The sequence below is a fragment of the Dama dama genome, chromosome 24 (genome assembly GCF_033118175.1).
Source record: "Dama dama isolate Ldn47 chromosome 24, ASM3311817v1, whole genome shotgun sequence".
Classification (NCBI taxonomy): domain Eukaryota; kingdom Metazoa; phylum Chordata; class Mammalia; order Artiodactyla; family Cervidae; genus Dama; species Dama dama.
In genome coordinates, this window is record NC_083704.1 from 41,489,436 (window position 1) to 41,514,585 (window position 25,150).

Below are 25,150 nucleotides of genomic sequence, written 5' to 3' on the forward strand. Positions count from 1 at the left end.
GCACTCAACATTTTCAGGATGCTCTTAACAGCTACTGAAGGGTATGTGTTCTTTTCAGAGCTTGGAGGCCTCTGGATAGAACTTGACCATTTTTGGAGCTCCCATCCATTGGTATAAAAGACTACCTCCCAGCGCATCCCCCACATAAATAGGGATTCCTATTGCTCCCGCCTGGTAGGGGGGAGGGGGTCTTAGCACCTGCCATCTCAGACATTCAGCCTTTAAAGTAATGCAGGTTGAGGTCAAGGCGTGCATTTTGGATGCTCTAAAATACCCACAGCTTGGCCAGACACCATTTGTAAGCCATCTACCCACGTGGGACATACCTCAGACGAGCCGTGCACTCCGCTGGCCTGGTATCAGCTGCATCTTTGGGCATTTGAACAGCAGCAGCCAAAGAAGGAAATGGACACAGAGTGTTTCCAAGTCTCAAGCCAGCTGGAAGGGAAGGCCCGAGGATGTTCTGCGTGCCTGTGGCTGGGCTGGCTCCCTCCTCCCACAGAGACCCCATCAAGGGGAGCCTTCCCCCTGGAAATGCTGCAGGAGCGCCCAGCCATGTGGGTTAATGTGATAACTCAGGAGACAGCAGGAAAAAGAGACACTGGTTTTAATAGCAAGTGAGAACTGATAGAAGCCATGGTTGTTGTTGTCGTTTAGTAGCTAAGTCTTGTCCGACTCTTTGCAACCCCATGGACTGTAGCCTGCAAGGCTCCTCTGTCCATCGGATTTTCCAGGCAGAGAATACTGGAATGGGTTGCCATTCTCTACTCCATAGGATTTTCCCTGACCAGGGATCAAACCTGCATCTTCTGCATTGGCAGGCAGAATCTTTACGACTGAGCCAAGAAGCTATGATCCCTCACGCCGAGAAAAGCAAAACGCGCCACATGCTGCACACAATTTCCAGGGCTCATCTGGAACTCAGGCCCCTTCTTTGACCTTGAGAGTCTTGAAACTCTACCTTAGTTTTGTGTAACATTTTTACAGCGAGTGGCCAATTATTTCATGACTTTTCCCAAAAATATCATCCAAACTAAATTTGTTGGTTAATTTCCATTCTCTTTTTAAAACAGTATATCATATAAAGTATGTAGCTGAGAAACTTGAACACAATCTAGAAATCTTACCAATAACCAATTAAATGTCCCATCACAGAAGGGAGCTGGGACACCCGTGAAAAACTTCTTTTTTCTCCTTTTCTGGATTGTCTGGGTATTTTTAAGTGCCATATAATTATGGCAAAAGGCCTAAATGACTGCATGATTTAGAGAGTGAAAGAGAAGCAGAAAGGTAACATTTAAGTCAAGATACTGTATTGGCAAAAAGTTTGTTTGGGCTTTCTGCTACTACAAACCTGAATGAACTTTTTGGCCAACCCAATACATAGCCAGGGAGACAGGGGACAGAAGACTGAGCAGAGGGCAGATGGGCAAACAGACCATCAAGTAGGAAAGGATATTGTCCCACAGTCCTCTTTCGGCAAAGAGCCTGGGTTTTACACAGAGGGTGTCTCCGGCGCTCTCTGCATCTCACTGGGTCACTTCTCTGACGCAGTCATGGTAGGTTCAGAAAAGTGTGATTTGTCCACCCTTGTAGAGCTTTGGGTGCTGTAAGTGGACCCAGAGACAGACGGAGCGCCTCCCCCACCTGCTTCTCCCGCTTGAAAATCCAGAGCAGGGGCTTGAGGTGCCCCCCACGGGGGACTGGCTGGGGGCAAATATGCAGTCGGAGCATGGATCCTAGAAGGCTCCTGTAGGGCTTGCACGTCCCCTGAGTGCTGTGGGCTGCTGCTTGTAGTGCATTAGAAGCTAATAAAGAGAGCTCTCTGCCCTGTTGTTCCGGGGTCAGCGTTCGATGTGGAGGTCAGGGGCCTATTGTGGCTGCCCCCAGGCCCTGCTCCAACCTCTGCTCTCTACCCGCCTCTTCCCAGTGCTCAGTGACCTGTGGAAAGGGCTACAAACAAAGGCTGGTCTCCTGTAGTGAGATTTACACCGGGAAGGAGAATTACGAGTACAGCTACCAAACCACCATCAACTGCCCAGGCATGCAGCCGCCCAGTGTCCAGGCCTGCTTCCTGCGAGAGTGCCCTGTGTCGGCCACCTGGAGAGTGGGCAACTGGGGGAGCGTAAGTAGACAGCTGGGTGGTCACAGTGGCCAGCTGCTGGATCTCAAACCCTGATGTAAACATACCTTACCTGAGTGGTCCTGAGTGACTGCCTTCCAGGAGAGCCCTGGGAGAGAAACAGGAGTTATCATCTTGAAATGGGCTGATAGGGAAAGAAGGCTGCTCTGATTGGTGGGTCTGGTGCTTAGAGCAGGGGCCGGGGGTGGGGGTGGCTAGCCCTGATGCCAGACAGCCTCCACCTGATTCTCGGTTCTGCCACTTCCCAGTTGAACAGCCTTGGTTGTTGTTGCTTAGTCACTCACTTGTGTCTGACGCTTTGTAACCCCATGGACTGCAGCATGCCAGGCTTCCCTGACCTTCACCATCTCTCAGAGCTTGCTGAAATTCATGTCCATTGAGTCAGTGGTGCAATCCAACTATCTTGTCCTCTTTCATCCCCTTCTGTTCCTGCCTTTGATCTTTCCCAGCATCAGGGTCTTTTCCAGTGAGTCAGTTCTTTGCATCAGGTGGCCAAAGTATTGGAGCTGCAGCTTCAGCATCAGTCCTTCCAATGAATAGTCAGGACTGATTTCTTTAGGATTGACTTGTTTGATCTTTGGACAAGAAGCCAAATGTTCATGTCTGTTTCGTCCCCTGCAGAATGGGTTATGAAGATGAAATGAATATTCATGCATAAAAACCACTTGGGTTATAATGACACCTTTTTAAGTTCCACATGTTTGAACACAATTTAAAATTAAAAAGCACCCAGAACTCTTGTCTTTCCCCTAATAAGGGTTATAGAAGTGTTCACTGTTGTAGCTTCTGTTGCTAAGAAGCCTGTTTGTCCTTCTGGATCAGGAATTCTTGGTTGCGTTACGGTTACAACAGGTAAGAATATTTGAAATTGAAACTGCCCTAGAAAATTGCCCCAGCCTCCTGGCTGCTAACTATGAGACTTTCACTGATACGCAGTGATGATCAGGCAGAAGTTTGGGACCAGTTGGAAGTGGTTGAGGTTTCAATCGTGGATCCACCGTGACCTTAAACAAATTTCCTCACATTTGAGCCCCAATTTTCCCTCTGTAAAAATAGAATAACACTAGTACTATCTCATAGGGTGATTGCAAGGCTTAGATGAGAAAATTATTTATTTCTCATATGCCTGAGTACCTATGTAGGTATATAAGTACATATGTAAAGGCATGTATGTATAAAACTCAGCACAAAGACTGGCCCATAGGAAGTGCTGTCCACGTATCAGATATTTGTTTTCACAACACAGGGGTTCTGAGCAAGCCTCTAAGCTCTGAGCTCCATGCCTCAGGAAGCCGAGGCCCCCAGGTTCCGCAGAGCCCTCACCGACCCTGCTCTGCTTACAGTGCTCCGTGTCGTGCGGCGTGGGAGTGAGGCACAGGTCTGTGCAGTGTCTCACCAGTGACGACCAGCCCAGCCACTTCTGCCCTGCTGACCTGAAGCCAGAAGAAAGAAAAGCCTGCCACAATATCTATAACTGTAAGTCAGCCAACCAAAGCCACCTTTCTGGAGCTTGAAGAGCGGGTCTCATTGTTGATGCGCTTGCCTGCCCTTTTCTGGAATAGAGAGTGAATTTTTGAGACATTGGCCCCACGCTGACCACTGTGCATATGAATGATGTAACCGGTCCCGTTGGCAGCCACTGCAGACTCACAGCTCATGTTCGTGGATTTGTGTATTCTAGGTGAGCTGCCCCGGAACTGTAAGGAAGTGAAAAGGCTGAGAGGTGCCGGCGAAGATGGGGAATACTTCCTGGTTGTCACAGGAAAGCTCCTGAAGGTACTCGTCCGAGCTCAGCCATTATTTCTGCACGGCTCTCAGAGCCAGCAGCCCCGGCTGTCATGGTCCCATTTCCGAGCCTCCCCTGGCAGGTTTTGTCTGGTCTGTCTTTCAGGTCTTCTGTGCAGGGATGCACTCTGACCACCCCAAGGAGTATGTGACACTGGTCCATAGCGACTCTGAGAATTTCTCTGAGGTTTACGGGCACAGGTAGGAGAACTCCAAGCTCAGAAGAACCCGGACCACCTGGAGATCCCTAGAAACGCCTCCCCTTCCTCACCAGAACATTCTCTCTGTCCTGTAGGTTGCACAACCCAACCGAATGCCCCTACAACGGGAGCCGACGTGATGACTGTCAGTGTCGGAAGGACTACACAGCGGCTGGGTTCTCCAGCTTCCAGAAGGTCAGAATAGATCTGACCACCATGCAGATCATCAGTAAGTCCCATAGAGCATTCTGGGGCATGTGTCTGTGGGTCTTTCCATTCAGGCCATGACACATCCTGCTCAGGGGTTGGGCCAAGGCCCAGAGGGTACAAAAATGAACTTACGATCCAGGGATGACAACCCTGGTCTAAGCTGCCTGAAGGTGGGGTTTGCTCCACCTTTGATCAGTGTGGTCTCCCCAGTGCCTGGAAAGGGCTGGGCAGTGGGCAGTGCTCCATCAGATTTGTGATGAAGAGAGGAGACAGAGGCACATTAAAGGGGTGCCATCATAGTGGGGAAGTCAGGGCAGCGTCTCCCAAAATATGACATCACAGTTGAGACCTTAAGGCCAAGTGGGAGTGAGCCAAGTATTGAGTTAGGCAGAGCAAGCATGGGAGCAGAAGTTTTGAAGGAAGACGTTTTAAGAGATCAGATGCAGACTCTGAAGCTATGAAATTCATGTAGCAACATTCACCCCACCCTGGTTTCCCACCAGCAGTGTATATACATGGGCACATGCGCACACACACGCACATGCGCGCACACACACACACACACACACACACGAGCATAAAACTAATTTGCTCTGATGGCCGATTTACAGAAGAAAAATGGAGGACAGAATTACCTATTTTTTAAACTAGCCCGCCCATGGGCTGATTTCATACTCTGGCCGACACTGCATTTTTGTTAGGGACATTAATCATAGGAGTGGTTAAAGACAGCTCAAATATCCCAACCCGTTCCCTCGAATGGAGGGAAAACAGAAATAATGAATAATTAAGTTTTCTTCATTAACATTGTTCCTGTAATCTTGCCTTGCTTTCCTCTGGAGGTAGATTACACTTGATTTGTACCAAGATATTTTTAATTGCCTTCAGCCAGACTGATGAGGGCTAAGGGCAGAGTCTGCAGTTTTTCCCACTTAAATACTGCCCCAGCTGAGACCCAGAGCTTCCTGGTGCTGAAGCTGGAAAAGGCAGGATGGGGGACTCAGATTTCCCTCCCACAAAACTGCAGAAAAGATTGAGGCCTTCTCTTGCTATTCCCGAAAGACAAAGCAGAAAGGTTTAAAAAGCTGCCTCTGGTCTCCAGTCCCCATCAGATTTTGCAGGATTCTCAGTCTCTCTGCTCCCGAGCCGTCTTCCCCAATCTCCCAGCTGTTCTCAGGACCTACATGAGGGTTAAAAACGCGAGTATTGTTTTTATTGGCTTTTTTAAAAACTACAAGTTAGCCCCAAACTTGAGAAACTGCCATTAATATTTTCAAGATGTGGGTTCTAATTGCTCCACATTTTGGCAGCTAGACTGCCTGGGCCACAGGAGGACAGCTGAGCCTCGGGGAGGAACTGCTAAGTAGCTGGAAATGCTTGGATGGCTGATTTCCCCAGTCCTGCAGCCTCCGAGGCCGCCGTCTACAGGAGGTTCACAGTCATCCAATTACACTGCATTTAAGCGAGGTGATTCACACATTTATTTATATAGGAATCGAGTCCAGAGTCATCTGAAACCCCCTTTTTTGGCTTCCATACTGTGAGGAGACAGACAGTGCTGGTAAAACCCAGGGAAGGAAGCTCTCGGAAACACAAATATAGTGACTGGGGGAGGGGGGAGCAGAGCAAGTGGACATCTGGATCTATTTGCTCACTAATCATATTTTGGATTGTTGTTTTTTTTTTATTTCCCATACCCGCTTATGACTTCTCTAACTCTTCTCTAACTCTTCTTCTTCCCTTCTGTCTCCTTGTTAATATCCTGTCCCTTCCCAAACTCTTTCTCCTACTCCCACCTTTCCCCTCCCTTCAACCCTTTCTCCAAAACCCCACAGCCACTGACTTACAATTTGCCAGGACCAGTGAAGGACATCCCGTCCCCTTTGCCACTGCTGGGGACTGCTACAGTGCCGCCAAGTGCCCACAGGTACGTACCAGGGACACCAACCCACCGCCCCCAGGGATCCACAGCCCACCCTGGCCACCCCACCCCCACCCTGGGCTGCCTCTGTTTCTGTAAATGTAATCAGAATGGCAGCTCTAGCTCTGCAAGGCAGTTTGGCCACCTGTATCCAGGCCTTACAGATGCTCCCAGCCTCTCAGCTCCTAGGGGTGCTTCCTAAGGAAATGGTCGCGGCCACGAGCCAGACTTCTGCATTCAGCAAAATGCATCAGTGATCATGGTAAAATCTTATAAAGAAATCAGGTATCAGATGGCAAGCTTTGGTTAAACAAATGATGATGTTCGTAAATGTTTAATGACTGGCTCTCCAAGGAATGGAGGCAGGGGGAAGCAGTGGTTTGTAGCATTTGCCCATTTCTGGGGTGTCAGTTTTCTCCCTGACTGGTTTCAAGTCGTCAGTATCCTATCACACACAGGAGAGTTAGGGAGATGTGCACACGGTTGTCTCTCAAAAGGCAGTACAAGCAGATTCCAACACACTGCTGTCAGACGTTAAAAATTCTGAATATTGCATGACACAGAAAAACTGTCAGTCCAGTTTCCACTGTATAAGCGTGCAGCATCTGGACCAGGAAGTGCAAAGCTGTCTCCTGGATTCTGTCTCCAGCAGAGCTGCTCAGTGACAGTCTTACCCATTCGACAGTTGCGCAGGTTTTTGCCTCCTTAGAGGTGTGGCTTGTTAATTTGACTTGCCTTTTAAAACAGGCTGTGATAATCATCCTTGGCTCACTTTGCCAAGTAGTCGTCAGTCTTTGCCACAGACTTCTGCAAGGAGAAGGCAGGAGACATATAATGAATTAGGTGATTCTGGACAGAAGAACCTGGCCCCAGTTTTTTCGCTGCTTTACATGAGGTCTTTATAAAGCTGTTGTCAGTCTCTGTGTTGGAAATCTTCATGTTGCTGTGAGCCTTCACAGGTTCTAGGAATTGGGACTGGGAGATGCTCAGAGTGCCAGGCACTGCCTCCCCAGGATGCATTTACACACAACCAGAGACCATCCAAAGACAAACACATCTGAGTTTTCTTTTAACGACGTGTTTTCTCAGCCCCAAGCTTTAGAAAGTATTGCTAAACATTTTAGAGAAGTGAAAAGGAAGCTCTCAGGGGAGAAAGAAAATAAACAAAGGACAGAATGTTAAAAGGGGCCTTTTCTCCATTACCCAGGAATTGAAAACTTTTGAAGTGCGGTTTCTTTAGAGCACTTGATGACTTCAAACACCCCATTCGTATGGGTTGCATTTAACAGCTTATAGATTGGCCGTCCCTGCCCTTTTCAAATGCCTCAGGATTTTCTTGTTTCGATATGTGCATCTTTGGGGAAACTTAAGTAAATGAGAGGTAATTTGCATTCGATTATTTTAATAACTCAGAGACAAAGGAACTGATTGATTTGCTAAATCCTGACACTAATGCAGTTGCTAAGTGAGAAAAGCAAAGCCAGAGAGAGGCTAACTTGTATTTTTTCCAGTCCATTCTTCAAACCGTATCAGATACTTTTAGAATTCAATTCCTTAGAAGTTTATTGAGCACCAACAATGCTGATGAAAGGTGGGAGTTTTTCAAATCACTTTTCCAGGGAAATGTCTGTAGAAAGCAGGACTATGCAAACTACTCTGGAGTCCTGCTTGTCCTCTGATCTGTGACTGCAGAGATTTCCAAGCAGAGCGATGTGTTTGACAATCTGCTTCTTTTTCCTCCTCATCCACTGCTGTTGCTTTAAGGATCTATGTATCATTAAGGGTGGGTTCCCCAAGAGCCCTCGACTCAAGATACAGCCAGAGTGTATGTTGTTATCCTGATCACAGTGCATGTGGCGTTATTATTACTGATGCTGGTGTTATGAGTATCTGCTGAGTGTTTACTGCACTTGAGACACTGTGCTCAGAATTTCTAAATCAGTGTAGCATTTAATCATCCACAGCATCCTGTGAGAACGCTCAGATGAGGCAGCTGAGAGGTGTGGAGAGGTCAGGTAGCTTATCCAAACCCACGCTAGTGCTCGGGAGAGGCCAGATTTGATGCCAAGTACATCTGAGTCTGAATCCATGACAGCAGACGTGTCTGGCTGATCCCGTTTTCAGACAAGACTTGTACAGCATACACCCTTGTCCAGCAGAGAACAAAACCTCCCTTTGTCAAAGCTACATCTTTTGCTGACCTTTCTGGAATATCTAGTATTGCATGCCTTAAACACCTTTACTCTTAAATCAGCAGCAGAAGATAGTAGCTAAAACTCTCATGCCCTTTAGACCCTGAAGATAAGGCCTGTGGGGACAGAGATATCGTGAACTGGAGTGGGAAAGGACAGTAGGTCTACTGATGACAGGCAACTTTCAGAGTGCTAATTATCAACTAGGATGCTGGCTAAAAATGCAAATACCTGACCCTGAAAAGGCCAGAGAGAGAATAAGAACAAAAACTTGTTTATCACTTGCTCTGAAAAGGCAGATCTAGGCGGCATGTAATCTGCTCAGCTACGTGCTCAGACACTGAACATGGGGATCAGCATGACACATCCTGGGGCTGGAAGCCTGCTCCTTCTAAGAACTTTGATGTCAAAGCATATCACGTCTGTCTTCTGAGATGTAGGCTGGACAGGTAGTCTTCATGGGAAACAGGATGAGGAAGGAAAGAAGAGGTTGTCCTTGGCAATAGTGAGGTCTGGGCATTGTGATCAGTGTGGATGCCCTCTTCAGGGGAGGAAGGCTAGGAAGGAAAGAATTGGCCAGGTGGGCTAATGTAGCATATCCAGAAGCCAGTGTCTAAGGAGGCTAGGCAAGCAGGGTTTTGAGCATCCGGTGTAACCACAATCACAGATACCTGGGTGCTGAAGTCACTCAACACGACAGCCACTAACATCTGCGTGGTACTGTCGTAAAGCAAGTTCCAAAAATATTTTTAAAACCTCACCTATTCTCTGCCAGGTAATGGGCTAGGTGTGTCATATCTTCTGTAATTCTGTCTTATTACCCATTTTACAGATGGCCTCAGGAAGGGTAAGCCGTTTGCCTGAGATCACACTAAAGGCAGAAGAGTCAGGATTCTAGGATAAATTCCTCCCCCTGACCACAGCACGACTGATGTTTTGGGCTGGATAATTCTCTGTTGTTGGGGACTAGGCTGTGCCTTGTAGGATATTTAGTAATAACTCTGGTCTCTCTGCATCAGCTGCTGGTGGCTCATGTACCCACCAGCTGTTTCATGGCAACCAAAAATGTCTCCTGAGGTTGCCAGATTTCCCGTGGGGGCAAAAATGTCCTCTGATGACATCCACTGATTTAGACCGCACTAAATCCTCCCATCACCTCTGTGAATAGGAATGTTCTTTGTTCCCAGTGTACAGACATAGGATTTAAGGCCCCTAAAGAGTTCATAAACTGTTTGGCATTTATGGGACCAACATGGAGAGGAAACCTCCAAGTTACACCTGATCCTGGAAGTCTTTATGGAAGAGCTAGGATGTAATATTGATATTTATTCAGACTATAACAGGGCTTTCTGATGGCTCAGCTGGTAAAGAATCCGCCTGCAATATGGGAGGCCTGACTTCGATTCCTGGGTTGGGAAGATCCCCTGGAGAAGGGAATGGCAACCCACTCCAGCATTCTTGCCTGGAAAATTCCATGGACAGAGAAGCCTGGTGGGCTGCAGTCCATGGGGTTGCCAAGAGTCAGACACGACTGAGCGCCTAAGCACAGCAAGACTGTATCAAGTGCCTCGTTATGTGTTGCAAACCATAACTGATGTAAATAAGCAAAGCAGTGCCACGTCCCACCCCTCAGTAAGCTTACTGCTAATTGGAGAGGGAAAACGAGCACTTACAAAACAATAAGAAAATGCAGGACTAATACCAGTATTTTTGAATATCTGTTAGGGACCAGCCATACAGTCCTCAGCTAATTTCATTTAGTCCTCACTATACTACTCTGAGGAAGACACTCTTATTATTACCTTCCATTTTACAGATGGACAAACTGAGGTTCCTACAGAGTAAATCATCTGTCCACATTAAAAGCCTACCTTACACTTAGGTCTGATTAGGTATGAGCCTCCACCTCACTACTCTCTTTGATGTATTTAAGACCGTTTTGACAAAAACTGCATCCTGAGGCTCAGAGAGGAAGCCTTCACCCACTGCGGTTCTTGCAGAAAGCACACTTTTTACTCCCAAACTGCTCATGAATCTATTTAAGATGCCTTTGTGGAGTCATTTTTGCAAGAGAGAAATACACAGAGACAGATGGAGAAGGCCAGAAAGGCTCTCTGCTGCACTGTCTCCTTGGAAATAAAAATGGAAACACCCGAGGCCACGCTTGGCAAGGAATCCCACAGCGCAGCTGGGAGGTGTGGGTTCCCTGGGCCTGGCAGCTTGGCCGGGCCCTACCTTGGTCCAGCGCAGCCCGCGCGCGCCCTCTGCAGGCTAGTCCCGAGAACGCGCCGCTCCTTTGAAGTCTCGCCCCGCTGTGCTTAGGACTCGGCGTGCTCAACACCGTGGGGAGCTGAAGCCCAGGAAGCTTTGGCAGCGAGATCTTGTTAAAAAAATTACACTGTGGCATTTTGTTCCTGTAGGAATCTGATAATTGTGAGCAACATCAAGATTGCTGTGTTAGGGACGCAGAATAGCAGTGGTTGAGAGTGAGGACTTTGAAGTTAGGAAAATTTGAGTTGGGCTTTTTGTGTCTCCTGAAGAAGTTAATCACCTTCGCCAGGCCTCCCTGTCCCCATCTGTGAGGAAAATCCCCTTCAGATTGCTCTTGCAAGGATGGATGAGATGATGCATGTAAAGTGCCTCGTTCAGAACCGCCGCCCACCACCACCACTACAAAGAACCCTCAGTCATTAGTTAGCTATCATAATGAATTAATATCTTTCTCCAGGTTACCTTTTTATTGTGTGGGACCTTTGCTCAGGATGTCACGTGGACTAAAAATCTTGTTCACTGGCCATTTATTCCAGGGTCGTTTTAGCATCAACCTTTACGGAACCGGTTTGTCTCTAACTGAATCTGCCAGGTGGATCTCCCAAGGGAATTACGCCGTCTCTGACATCAAGAAGTCTCCGGTAAGGGTCCCCATGGCTTGGAGGATGAGTTCTGTTTTCTCCTCCTCTTTCCCTCTCTCTGAGGCTGTGGTGCTAAAGGAACTTCCTCAAACCATTTTACAAAGTGTCAGGAAGAAAACTGAGGACATAAATGGAAGGTTGGCACTTGGACAGGTGAGTGGAGCAGAGTCTTGCTTACCCTTCTGATGAATTCTTCCTAGAGATATGAACCTGAGTACCAGGAGCAATTAGAAGGATGCCTAACCAGGAAGCTGAAAGCACTCAGCAGCCTCTGAGGGTGCGTGTGGCTCAGATATCTTGCAATTAATTAACCAACATGCAGTTAACCTATGCGAGCTTAGGGACAGTGATGTCTGTTTCAGAAGAAATGAAATAATACAAAAAGGGCTGGGAAAAGGAGTCATTCATCAGGAGGATTTCTGAAGAATGAGAGAAAAACTCACAGGCTCTACAAGTCAGTTCTTCCTGCTCTAAAATCTAGCTGTTCACGGCGGCATCACCCCAGAGCACCCGAATTACCTGGCAACTTGTTGACAGTGACGATTCTAGGGCCCCAGAGCTTATGAGCAAGACCTACAGCTGAGCAAGCTCTCAGATGGACACTCTGAATCTGCTCTGGTCTGGTTGCTCAGCCTGGGGGTATGTTAGAGTCACTTGGGAAAGTTTAAGATGCATGTACCTGGGCCTCATCCAGATTCACTGAAAGGGAATCTGTGACAGGGGCAGAATTTCAAATTTCCCAGGGGTGTCTAAGGTCTACTGGGGCAGGAAGCGCTGCCCTTTCCAGCCAAGAAGTTCTGAGGACGCGGGGCAGGAGCTGACCCACAGGCAAATGGGAAACTTACAAAGTGTGGCCTGTAGCCCCAGTCCTGCCACAGCTGTGACCTCTGTCTCAGGGTCTCCTCAGAAAAGTAAGTAATGGAGAGAGAAGAGGACCAGAAAGTGGGGTATTACTCCAAGGTGAGGTTGCTGACAAAATACAGGATTGCCCAGTTAAATTTGAATTTCAAATAAGGAAGATTTTTGATTTTTTTTTTTTTTTTCACTATAAGCACATCTAAAACATTGTATGGGACATACTTTTTCTTTTAAAAAAAGTGTTGTTTATCTGAAATTCACATCTGACTGAGCAGCCGGTGTTTTTATTTGCTAAACCCTATCAAAATCTGAATATAAAGAAATAGCTCAATCAGCCTGCTTCCACCGAGGAAGAGCAGAAACATCAATTATGATGTTCCAGGAATATTTCAGAGGTTTTTTTAGCTTCAAGGGTTAAATTTGTGTCTTTGAAAAAAAAAAAAAACTTCTTTTCTCTGTGAAGGTCAATTAACTCCTTCAACTCTGATTTAACTAAATGGCTATATCGATTGCTTATAATTTAATCATTAATATTTTTGCTTGTACTGAAAGAAATGAAGAGAACCGAGAGACAGCACACTTGCTGTGCTTTACAGTGGGCCCAGAAATTATGTTCTTGTGTTCTACTTTATATTATGTTGCAGTGACCAAGAGAGACAAAAAAAATGCATTGCCTCAAACGTGGTCATACTTAAACCATGATTATGTAGAAAACCATCTATGTGAACAGTGTTGAAACCTTAGTTTTAGTTTTGTTAGGGTCATTGCAGTGTTCGTCCAGAACCTAAAAATAATTGCGGCCTGGAGCGCCACCTTGTGTAGACAATGATCACTGCCCTGCCGAGATGGGCTGGTTGTTCCCCTAGCCGTAGGAGGAGGTTCCGCCTGTGCCGAAGGGAATTGGTTTCACAGTTGCCTGTCAGAAGTTTTGTTTTTTTTAAAATCTTGGTGTTCCATGACAGCTCAGAGAGACAGCTCAGAATTAGTCTCAAGGGTCTGTCGAGCACTCCTTATTAATCCCCATGAGCCAGAGCTAAGCAATCTGTAGCTCCTCGCAGCCCCAGAAATGAGGCTGTGTGTGCCTGGCCTGCTGTGCAGCTCACAGAGCAGCATCCTCTAGGGATGCTCCGTGGAAATAGGCTTCCACAGCCTAAGACACTTGGGGGAAAATTGTATATTTTATTTCCTTCTGGAAGAGTCACAGTAACCATGCGTGTATTGGAGGTTGGAATAAAGTGTACTGGAAGGAAACCTGCGTGGTTCTATTGAAGCCAGCATTTCCCTAAATCAGTGGTTCTCAGACTTGGGCCAGGACTTGCTGAAACACAGCCAGCCTGGGGAGGGGCCTGAAATGTACATTCCCAACAATTTCCCCGGTGCTGCTGATGCCCTGGTCTGGGACCACGTTTTGAAAACCACTGACCTAAGTTAAACCAGTCACAGAGCCTTCTCTTCAAAGTCAGACCTTAATTTCCCCAAATTACCATTGTTCCACACAACACACTTTGAAAAACTGTGTCACATCCTGCTCCCAGCTTGCCTTACCACTGTCTTGCTTCTGAGGGGCTGAAGCCAATCTGCTGTATTTTGTACAGATCCTGGCCAGTCCTGATCGATTCTCCAAACAGCCCTGCTTTGATTCAGTCTTCTCATCTTCACGCTTCACTTTCTTTCACTTTTCTGCCGGGAGCACCAGATGGAGAAACACAATGGAATCCTCCATTTTCTAAACCTGCTTGGTGATAAAATGTTTTTTCCCCAAGAAAAACTAACGGAAAGCTCTAGTCATTCAGGGTAAAACTGAATTACAAGAACCACTTGTAGGATGGGTACACGGTCTCACCAACAGGAACAGACCTGGTAAAAATAAGTCTCAGTGTCAGGCTCATTATTGGCTGCCCGTATATATGTAGTGGGAAGAATTCTAATTTTTTTTTTTTTCTGATAAGGATTTTTGTTATTGAAATAGCCTCTATTATTGAAAGAGCCTCTGTTTACTGGACAGTTTACATGCCTTCAGCCCCATTCCTTCAGGTTACTCATTGAATTCTTGGGAGAGCACTGTCATCAAAGCCCACAAAAGCCACAGAGTATAGAGGTTAAGCCTCCAGGCCCTTAAGTCATATCGCCTGACGTGCTTTTACCAGTTTGGCCATCATGGCAAGTTATTTAATTTCTCAGGGGCCTCAGTTTCTTCACCTATAAAATGGGTATCATGGTGGTCTTACCCAGTTGGGTTCTTGTGGAGCTTAAACGAAATAGGGAGATAAAGCTGTTTGCATGTCCCTGGACAGGCAGCAGGGGCACAGGAAGCGTTAGCTGTCAATGTTACCACATTTTTATCGGCCTAAGGCTTGCCCTTGGTCACGGTGGTGAAAGATGCAAGCTGGCTCGTGATGGGACTGCAGCCTGCACGGAGGCTGAGCCAGGACCTGGCCGGTCCCCACCACACCGCGTGGATTTTGTCTACACGGGCCCTTCCCCATCCAGGACTGAGGCCTATGGGACGCCTCCTGGGTCCAGGCATGGGCTTCTAGACAAATGCTTTGACTGTACCAAGTTTCTGCTCTGTGGGTGAGGGGCAGCCAGACAGAAAGGGGGGAACTGGCCCACCTGTAAGATTGGAGAGATAAGGTTGACATTCTAAGTAAGCTCCTCTGCCAGTGATATTCTGTGCTTGCCCAACTCATGAGTGCACTCAGGATGTGAGAGGACCCTCGGGCCCCACCCATCCGGGAGAGGCCCCCTGCCACCACTCCCCCCACCCCGAAAGGTGCCCATTCTCAGAGCTACTGTCTCGCCTTCCGTCCTGGAGGAGGTTCCAGAATGGCCCTCAGAGCCAGGCGCAGTGAAGCAGGCCCCTGTAAGCAGGGCGGGAGGGGCGTCCTTGGGCCTGTGTGCTGCTCTGTGTTCTAGGGGACGGGGCCGGGGCTGAGAGGCGCTGGGAGCCTGAACCCTGAGGCCCAACCATCACTGTTTTTCTGAGGGAAGGGCTCTAAATCCAAGAATTACTTTGAAATTAAACATTAACGTTGTATTACTGTATGGGAGATGGATTCAGTTCCTGTTTTTGTTTTGTTTTGTTTATCTTTTAGTTCATTTACAACCAATGGAGTTTAAGTAGCATGAGATAAATGTGTGTGTGTGTGTGTGTGTGTGTAGCAAGCAAAGAATCAGTTCTCTTTTATCTACTATAAGCTGCGTCCTAACCCACAATTGATTTGTGAAAATTCAGTTATCCACCAAGTATAAAAATCATACATTTACTACAGACAAGTGGAGTGAAACTACCTTTTATATATGTGTACCTTTTATTCTGTATGATCCCATAGAAGTTAGATATTTATACGTTGTGTGTGTGTGTACATTTGTGTATGTGTGATTAGGACTTTATTTGGAAAAAAAACAAATACTGTTTTTTTTTTTTTTTAATGGGCACTTTCACTCCCAGCAGCTCCAAAGAAATGTAAATAAGCATACTTCAATCAAAGATGTGCTGGCTTCCCTAAATTACACAAATCAACCTCTCTTGGTCATATTGACTGCAGAAAGCAGAGAAAAGAGTGAAAAGTATGAACTATAAACTGTTCTTAATGGAACACAGAGTCACTCATTTTAATTATATGTAATAGCTCAAACTCTGCTGACAAAATATTTGTTGAAAAGAGATTTTTAGTGGACCTGCTTTAATGGAGAAATAAAAATGATTTACAGTTAATGTTTCATTGTATGAGAGTGGGTACTTCTAAAGTGCTGGAAAACATACCTTTTTCTCTGAAATAGGCACTGTTTCCATGACAATCATGTTTATGCTATTTATTTTCTTAGTACCTATATTTTTTATTCTGTACTAGAAATAAGTGTTAGTTCAACCTTTACCTAAATGACGTTAATAAAGTCCTAGTTAATGAAATAGCATGAACATTGCAGAGCGAGTATCAGCGATTTTATAATTACCCAGACTATTCCTTATCTCCATGAGAACAGGCTATGATGGAAACTCACACATTAAAAAGCACCATTATGACAATGATCACTAATAATTGAGCGCATACATTAGGCCAAGTGCTATTCTGGGTACTTTATATGCTTTCTTTCATTTGCAGCAAACCTATAAGGGGAGACTTGTATTATCCCCATTTTACAGATACACAAGAAAACTGAGGTTTAAAGAGGTTATTTAAAGATATGATGCAAGTCTGAGGCAATCTGATCTCCGCTGCTGGGGAAGGAAGAGTTTGGGTGGAAAAAAAAGCTTTAATGAGACAGGAGGCATTTCTACTATGTCAGCATCCTTAAGGCCAGCAGACCTACATACTTCAGCCTGGGGGGAAAGTTCCTGGCTAGAAAGCCAGCTGATCTGGCATCAGAGCTAGTTGATGATGTCAGACCAGTGCCAGAGCTAACGCAGGCCCCTAAAACCAAGACCCAGTGGGGCGATAGAACTCAGTCTTCCAACTTATTCTTGTGCATGCATGCTTAGTCGCTCAGTCATGTTTGACTCTTCATGGCTCCTTGGACTGTAGCCCACCAGGTTCCTCTGGCCGTGGTATTTTTAAGGAAAGAATACTGGAGTGGGTTGCCACTTCCTCCCCTGGAGGATCTTCCTGACTAAGGGATCCAACCCACATCTCCTACGTTGTGGGCCCATTCTTTACCACTGAGCCATCAGGGAAGCCCTTCAAGTTAATCTCACTCATAATTAAAAGCATGCAAATTGTTAAAACAGTGAAACTTACATAATTTTTTTCCTTCAAAATTGGCAACTATTTTTCTTTTTTTAATGAGATTATCCATTGTTTTCAAAAGACTTCGGTAGTTGGGCCGTATGAATCAAATACGGCCCAAAGAGATCCTGAAATGTGCACACAAGTATGATTCACACCAGCGTTAGTCCCAGTGGAGAGAAACATCTTAGATGCCAAACCTTGTACAGGAGTCAGGGGTAGAGGGTGGCTCATGTGACGTGGTAATTTACAGACTGGGATATGATGCCACAGCTAAACAAGGGGTTTTTCATAGCATGGGAGAAGAATTAAGGGGGCTGATTAGCAGGGCCATTTGAATTGCAGCTCACAGAGAAGAGCGTACTTGTTCAGCCTTCTTCAATTCATTCAACAAATGTGTGTTTAGACCACTGCTAGGTTCTGGGGACCCTAGTATTCTAACAAGGCACTGGCCTTGGCATCATGGGACTTACATTCCAGGGGGGGAAGACAGACATAAAGAGAGAACTACCCCATTTTGTAGGGTGCTGTGCAGCTGGTAACTCGGTCAGCACGATTTCTCAGAGGAAGTGGCCTCTGGGCTGAGTTCTGAAGAACTTACCAGACAAAAGCTTGTAAATGCACAGAGTCCAGTTCACACAAAGAAGGAGAGGGCAGAGAGTTCCAGCTAGAGGAGCCGAGTGTGTGGAGGCCCTGTGTTAAGAGGCATGTTAGAGGAACAACCCTAAGAAATGCAGAGGGGAAGAACAGAGCAAGACAGATGCAGACAGGTAGGACTGTTCAAAGCTAGAGACCAGGGTTCAGCAAAGCTTTTCCGTAAAGGACCAGATAATGAATATTTTAGGTTTTGCCATCCAGGAGGTGAAAATCATGGATATTACATATGTATTTATATGACAGGAGTGAAAACAAATTTGCACAAAAAATTTAGTGATTAAACCCAAAGCAGAATAGTAATTGAGTATAAATTTTTGTTATCCAGAATCTACCAAGGAAATGAATGAAATATTGAGAAAGGATAACATTTTGCTTAATCAGTATTCTCTGTTACCAAAATTGCTTCAAAGTGTATGTTTGTTAATGCTGATCTGAAATGAGATGTTCTGCACTTGATCTTTATGAATGTCTTTTTGCAAAGATAGGTATTGCCAAACACTACTGTCGTCTACAACCACAGCATTTTAATTGAGCGCATGCATGCCCTGGGAGCTGTTGGTGGGATTCCGTTAGGTTTTTCACTTGATATTTGCCTTTCTGCACATCATTACATTACAGATGAATCACTTGTACCTGAAGGTGAGATGGGAGCTCTCCTCAGTTACCTTATTAGATGGATTTTCAAATATGAAAATTTCCTTTGCACTTACATCCATGTCCAAAAAATGCTGCTGAAACTGTAGTTCACACTCACAAAGTATATCCACTGTAAATGTATGTGGAATAGCAATCAAGCTTCTCATTTTTAACATTTGACAGATTGGGAAGTGTACAAAGAACCTTAACATGATTTATGATTCAAACAATGTTAGTTGTTATTGAAATGACTTTACCACAGTATAACTTTTGCCTGTAAGTGCAGTTTTTGCCTTGTAATTTTAGCTTCAGTTCATTAAGAAACATTATCAAGTCAGCAGCAAAAGGTAATGTCCAAAGCCATTAAGTGTTCAATGACATTGATTGAGAACAGTTCTTCTAGTTCAGAAAATTATTTATCCTGTCCCCAAGCTCAAAATTCATGATAAAACTTTACCACTCCTAAGTCATCCAACTGCTATATGTTAGGATAAGTCAGAGTATTCAACTTCTAGTCCTGACCCACAAATTCCCAAAACTGATGAAGATAAAGTCTATCATAGAAAAAGAAGTTCATTATTAACACCATGGGTTCCATGACACTAGAGAGGTTCTTGTATTTTCCACAGTGAATAATCACAGGCTTTAAACATCTTACGTTTTCACAAGCTTTGTAAATCGGTCCAAATAAAACTTTTCCTTCTCCACACATGGGTCTTACCATTATTAGTTGTCAACACATCTTAGCAGATTCCTCTTCAGTTTTTCCGACTAGTATTTTCTCTATCTCTTGGACATACTGTCACCCATACTTCTTCCACACAGAACATTCATAGAGACTGATTATTTGGTTCCTTCACAACTCAGCACAGTCTCCTCAAACAGCTGAAAGAGTATCAGTAAAATCTGTCTTCTCATCAAAAACCACAGGAAACCATTCCAGTTTGCTTCATTTTTTAATTGTTTATTGATGTGGCTCCCAAATGTCATTAAATTTTTGAGCAACTAGTCTTGCCAAAAGGATAACAGTGTTCAACAAATTGATTTTCTCTGGACGTATGCCTTCTGCTGTTACAATTAAACAAGATTTCATGAACTCACCTCCTAGTAGACTGTTTTCTTTGTGTCGCTAACAAATGAGCCACTTGGACGCTTACATATTTTCATCTTTTATCCTTGCTCACTTTGATTTCTTATTTTTGTGAAGAATTACACTATGATGAGATATTCTAAGTTTTCCCAATTCCTGAGCATTGCTTGCCTGGGAGTTGGGAATACCATGCACATGCTAAGTGTGGCGATATTGGTGTATAGTGTATTCTTTTAGCACAACTTCAGAGTCATTGTGTGCTTCCCCGTTGGCTCAGTAGCAAAGAATCACCTGCAGTGCAGGAGACGCAGGAGGCACAGGTTTGATCCCTGGGTTGGGAAGATCCCCTGGAGGAGGACATGGCAACCCACTCCAGTATTCTTGCTGGGAAAACCTGTGGACAGAGGAGACTGGTGGGCTACAGTCCATGGGGTTGCAAAGAGTTGGACATGACTGAGCGCGCACATACACAGTAATCAGTGCATGATGAACACAGTGCTTTGCCATGTAAATGTGACAATAGAATAATCCATCCTACTGTACCTTAAAAGGACAATAAAGTCTACTTTTGTTGTCTTATTTTGGCGTATACTGGTTATAAAAAAAAAGAAAATGTTCTAATACTGCAATATGCATGGCACTCAAAACAGGTTACAGTGTATCACTGTGACTTGTGTGCAGAGTAGCAGTGTGAGGCTGTGAAACCAACCACTCACCCTGCTGTTGTAACGTGAAAGCAGCCACGACGTGAGAAAAGTAAATGGATGAGGCTGTATTCTGATAAAACTTTACTGATGGGCCCTGAAATTTGAATTTTATGTCTTTTCTATCTATCAAGAAATAGTATTCTCTGTTTGCTGCTTCCCAACCATTTAAAAATATAAACGCTCTTCTTGACACTGGCAACTATGTCATTAATCAGGTTAAAATCAAAACAATTCTTTTGAGTGGTTTCCTTTGGTTCTTGATGAGTAGATAGATTTCTACTGAGACTCTTGAGCTGTGTGTTTGAGGAGACCATGCTGAGTGTGAAGGGACTAAAGATTAGTCCCCATGAATGGTCTGTGTGGGAGAAGTGCAGGTAAGGATATTTCCAAGAGGATGAGAAAGCGTTGGGGCCAAAAGACTGAAGTGCACTCTGTGAAGATACAGGCCATACGAACACAGGGGACACACAGGCCATCGTTTCTCAGCTCCTGCTTTAGACCGTGGTGAGGATGTTGGTCCCCACTTCTTCTGAGAAGTCCTATCTGCTGTTCATACAGGAATGAGTCCCCCCAAAAGCCAGGTCAAGCCCTGGAACCATAGTAGCCAAGCAAGTGGACTAAGATGATTCATCTTTATTTTTGCAGGATGGTATCCGGGTCGTCGGGAAATGCGGTGGTTACTGTGGAAAATGTGCTCCGTCCTCTGGCACTGGCCTGGAGATTCGAGTTTTATAGTTAAGGTAAGTGTCTCTGTCCCTCTCTCTCTTTCTCACACTCTCTCTTGCCCTCTGGCTCTCTCTCATTCTTTCTGCAGTCTGATTATTAGCAAGTGTAGGTGGGTCACTTGCCCCCAGACAGGGGAAGTTGAGCCAGTGCTTTTCAGCCTTGAGTCTCCTGCTCATCTGTCCTCGCATGCCTGCGGCCATCTGCTCTCCACCTTGGACGTGCGGTCCCCAGACATCCTGCACCATTTCCTCTGCAGTGCTTATTAAAAATGCTGCTCCCTGGGCTCCGTCTCTAGAAGTCCTACTACGTTGAGTGGAGGTGGATCTAGGAATCTGTATTTTTAATGCAGGAAATTCTAATGCAGAAGATTCACAGCTCAGCCTTTGAGAAATACTGCCGAGGGTATTACAAGAGTAATATTAATAACAGTCGTTGACCCCTGACTGTGTGTCAGGCACCATGTTGGGTAGGCATTATTTCCATGCATCCTCACAGCAAAGCCACAGTCTAGGGCTGTTATCCTCATTTTACGGACAGAAGCTGAGATCCACAACAGTTAAGCAGCTGGCTTAAGTTCACCACAGATTTCCTTGGCAGGACCCAGGAGGGTCCTACCCACAGCCAATGCTCTCAGTTAATGTACTCTTCTGCACACTTGTAACTCACAATGTGATCCAAGGACCAGCCTGATCTCTATCACATGGGAGCTTATTAGAAATTCAGGATCTCTGGCCTCATTCCAAATCTTCAAAGTCAAAATCTGCATTTTAACAAATGCACAGTAGAGTTTCCCTGTTAAAAGTTTGACAGTTCCTGTCGTGACTACATTAAGCTTGCATGCACTCCCTCTGCTGGGCAGAGAAGTGAACTGATCACTCCTTTTCTCATCTCATTGCCTTTCATGTATAAGAGATGAGCTCAACCAACTCACGCGACCCTCCTACATCTTCCCTCAAGCTTCCAGCAGCCCATTATCCTTTTTAGGCTCTTCAAGATCCTGGCAAAGGAGTGTATAGCTTACACTTGTGTATCAGTTTCAGTGTTTAATCATCTGTATTAAAAATTATGAACTTAAGGTAGAAATATTTCCACTGCAGGAAGCACCGGGGGCGGGGGGGGGAAAGGAAACTGAAAACAAACTTAAGTCTTAAGTAACCGAGATGTCTAAGCAGTGGTCTGTCTCCAGGCATGGTTGGATCTTGAGGCTCACAGTCATCAGGGCTCTTTCTTTCTCTATCCATCAGCAATGCTTGCTTCTTGAGTGACTTTATTCTTGGGCAGATCATCTCCTCCACACCATGGTCCCTGGCAGTTCTAGGCTTACATCATCTTTACATCTCATGGCCCTTAGTAATGCTCACCTCTGACATCTGTTTTGCACAAGAACTCTGGGTCTGATTTGTCACATGGCCATTTCTGAACCAGTCATAACGTCCAGGAGACTGGGATCATGTACCCACCTAGAGTCAGGTGGCTGACAGCTTCATTTGGAAGAGGGATGGTTGCCAAAGGACCAGAAAGAGTTTGTTATCAGAAAAGAGGAGATGGAATAAAGGAAGGTGAAGTCAGGGGATCTCCATTCGATTTGTATTATATATATTTTATATCTAATAAAGTGTATTTTATATGTATCTTATGAGTAGTAACGTTTGAATGAGCACATACACATAATATTTACATGTCTTTTCCAAAGGACTAGAAGGAAATACACCAGTATGTGAAGAACATTATCTCAGGCTGGGGAAATCACAGGCTGGTGGCTTTTTATTTTATTCTTTATATATCCTTGAAATTTCTGGTTTATTGTAGCAAGCATTATTTTTAAGTTCTATATGTAAAAATTTCTGACTTACCTATTCTTGGCTTATGTCATTTGAGACAAAAGATTTACATTTCCTGGTTGGTTCATTTGCTTTCAGGTGCTCAGAAGAGGAAGCCATTATGGGATGGATGAAGGATAGTGATGAAATACCTCCACCTTAAAATGTGTGTGTTTGTGTGTCTGTGTGTGTGTATGAGAATTTGTGTGCCTGTGTGTGTGTACATATGCATATATATATACTTATATACACATACATATGTATATATATGTGTGTGTATATAAATGTGGAATAACCTAATGATGTAAAGTTTAATATTTATGTTTGAAATTATTTATTGTGATGTAATATTTTTGTACGTAAAATGATTCTATTATGACTGCCTTTCACATTATTTCGTCCCCTGCAGTCAGACCACTGCATTTTACGTACTCTACATTATATGTAGTACTATGACAAAAGTGATCCTTTATTATCACGGTACACTATTGTTTACTTTCTATCTGTAAATGTTTTATGTTACTTTTTTTAATTGTAATTTTTTATAAGAAACAACTTAGCTACCATCGAGGTGCTACAAGAGTTGTATGAGGATATTGTTGGCATTTCTAGGAATGTGTCATTAGCCAATTGGTAATTTAGTGATGTCACAGATTGTACCAGCTATTAATTATGTTAAGTATCTATTCAGTTTCATGTGATCTCTGGGAAAAAAAGTTGCTGCCTTGGTGCTAATATTGTGTGTATCTAAGTGATAATCAGACTCAGAACTGTAAACACTTTTAATAGAAGGGAGAAGCCAAAGGACAACTTTAAATGGACAGTCACTTGGATAAAATAAGACCAACTGTTTACCCTTGTTTTTAGACCTGGCTTCTTGAGAAGAGAATGGGACTTTGTTCTTGTTGTTATTCTTATCAATACTTTGCTTCAGTTAATGGTGCCTTTGTCTCTCTGGTTAAAGAGAGGGTCCTTCAAGCAGCTTCATTACAGAGTGACATTGAGCCAATGAGAGCCGCTCAGCGTTTTGCCAAGTTACTCTGAAATGGTGTCTATGTCAACAATTGCGACAGAGGATGCCTGGGGTGGGGGTGAACTTCAGCCTCCCCAGCACATCTGAAGAAATCCAGAACCGGAATCTTAGTCATCAGGATTGCCTTTTGCATGAAAACTTTGGCTGGTGACTTAGCCCCTCTGAGCCATGAACCCTAAACCCTGTCAGTGTCCATGGCTGCTGCACTAATCGGCATTCAGGAGTAAAATGAACTATGGAGTACAAGATGCCTGAGTCTGTCTTATCTTTGGATTCATTTATCTGTGGAAGTCCTGTTGGTTACTTCTTTCCAAAATGGAACTGCCAAAGCTATGGTCTGTCTGCTCTTCCAGTCTGATGGAAGAGGAGTCGTCACCCCTGTCAGACACTCGATTTGAGAAACCTTGCCACTTCCAAAAGCCAAAGAGATTAGGAGAAACTGTCAGTATTCTCCAAACCCACACAAACTTCAGAGTGCTCCAGGAAGTTATGTTCAATGTATGAATAAGTGTTATTCTCCTTTATTAATACATTGTGAAAATATACTGCGAATAAATACCATGACCACATCCAAACATTTGTGTTTCATGTGATTTCTGGACACTTGATTCAAGATGGGATGAACATGCCTCTAGTTTTGTTTTGTTTTTTCCAGTTTTTAAGATTACCATATTGAGAAGAAATGCAGGCTTTCTTAATCCCATTGATTGCATTTGCCATTCTGGAGACAGATAAAGAATGGGGACTATCTCAAGGTTTGTCTTTTCATCACTTAAATCAGTTAGTTGAAGTGGTTATTCTGAAAATCAGACAAAGAAACCTCTTGTCTGTGCAATGGGGAAGCAAATGACCAAACAGAACAGAAGATTTAAGTGAGATTTGGGGGCTTAATTGTTAATATCATGTAACAATATTTCTATTCTAGAGATTGATGGTGTCCTGGAAAATGAGAGCTTTCCAAAGAGATCTAAAGAACAGCTAATAGTAAGTGAACATCCCTGTATGCGGGAGCCTTTACTAGATTGTTTTAGTTCTCAGAACCACCCAGTGGAGCAGGTAATAGACTTAGACTTTTTTGGATAAGTGGACAGAGCCTTTGAGATGCAGATGGGCCCCACATTCACATACAGTGAGTAAGTGACAGTCTCAGAAAGAACTTTGGCTCTGATTGGGTTGCATGGCCACTTCTGGACCAGTGACATTGTCAAGATGGCTGGGATTATGTGCCCTCCTAGAGGCAGGTGATCAACAACTTCAGTTTAAAGACCAGCTATCCCGGAAAAGAAAGGTTGTGCTATCAGAAAAGGGTAGATGGTATGAAGATAGGCAAAAGCAACACATGTCCACTCAAGATTACATGTGTTTGTGTGTTTGTATGCACATGTATGTGTGCATGTATAAAATTTCCAGATCCCATAGCTTACCCATAGTTTCATAGTTTCTTGTCACCCCACAGCTTCATCTGAGACCTGGGTTCTAGTCTTTTGTCTAATGTGTACTGATTATGTGATCCTAAACCCTAGTTTCCTCATC

The 25,150-nt window shown here is 44.5% G+C and overlaps 1 protein-coding gene across 3 annotated transcripts in view; it reads left to right on the forward strand.

Annotated features, from left to right (window-relative positions):
• ADAMTS9 (ADAM metallopeptidase with thrombospondin type 1 motif 9) overlaps window positions 1-24,182 on the forward strand; it is a 162,489-nt gene extending 138,307 nt beyond the window's left edge. For all 3 annotated transcript variants that reach the window (XM_061128143.1, XM_061128145.1, XM_061128144.1), the window contains 9 exons: window positions 1,931-2,125; window positions 3,487-3,619; window positions 3,825-3,919; window positions 4,035-4,129; window positions 4,224-4,357; window positions 6,174-6,265; window positions 11,259-11,363; window positions 20,684-20,778; window positions 22,684-24,182. In XM_061128143.1, the coding sequence (XP_060984126.1) occupies window positions 1,931-2,125; window positions 3,487-3,619; window positions 3,825-3,919; window positions 4,035-4,129; window positions 4,224-4,357; window positions 6,174-6,265; window positions 11,259-11,363; window positions 20,684-20,773 (939 nt within the window). In that variant the 3' untranslated portion in view covers window positions 20,774-20,778; window positions 22,684-24,182. The remainder of the gene's footprint in view (window positions 1-1,930; window positions 2,126-3,486; window positions 3,620-3,824; window positions 3,920-4,034; window positions 4,130-4,223; window positions 4,358-6,173; window positions 6,266-11,258; window positions 11,364-20,683; window positions 20,779-22,683) is intronic.
• The last annotated feature ends 968 nt before the right edge of the window (window positions 24,183-25,150 follow it).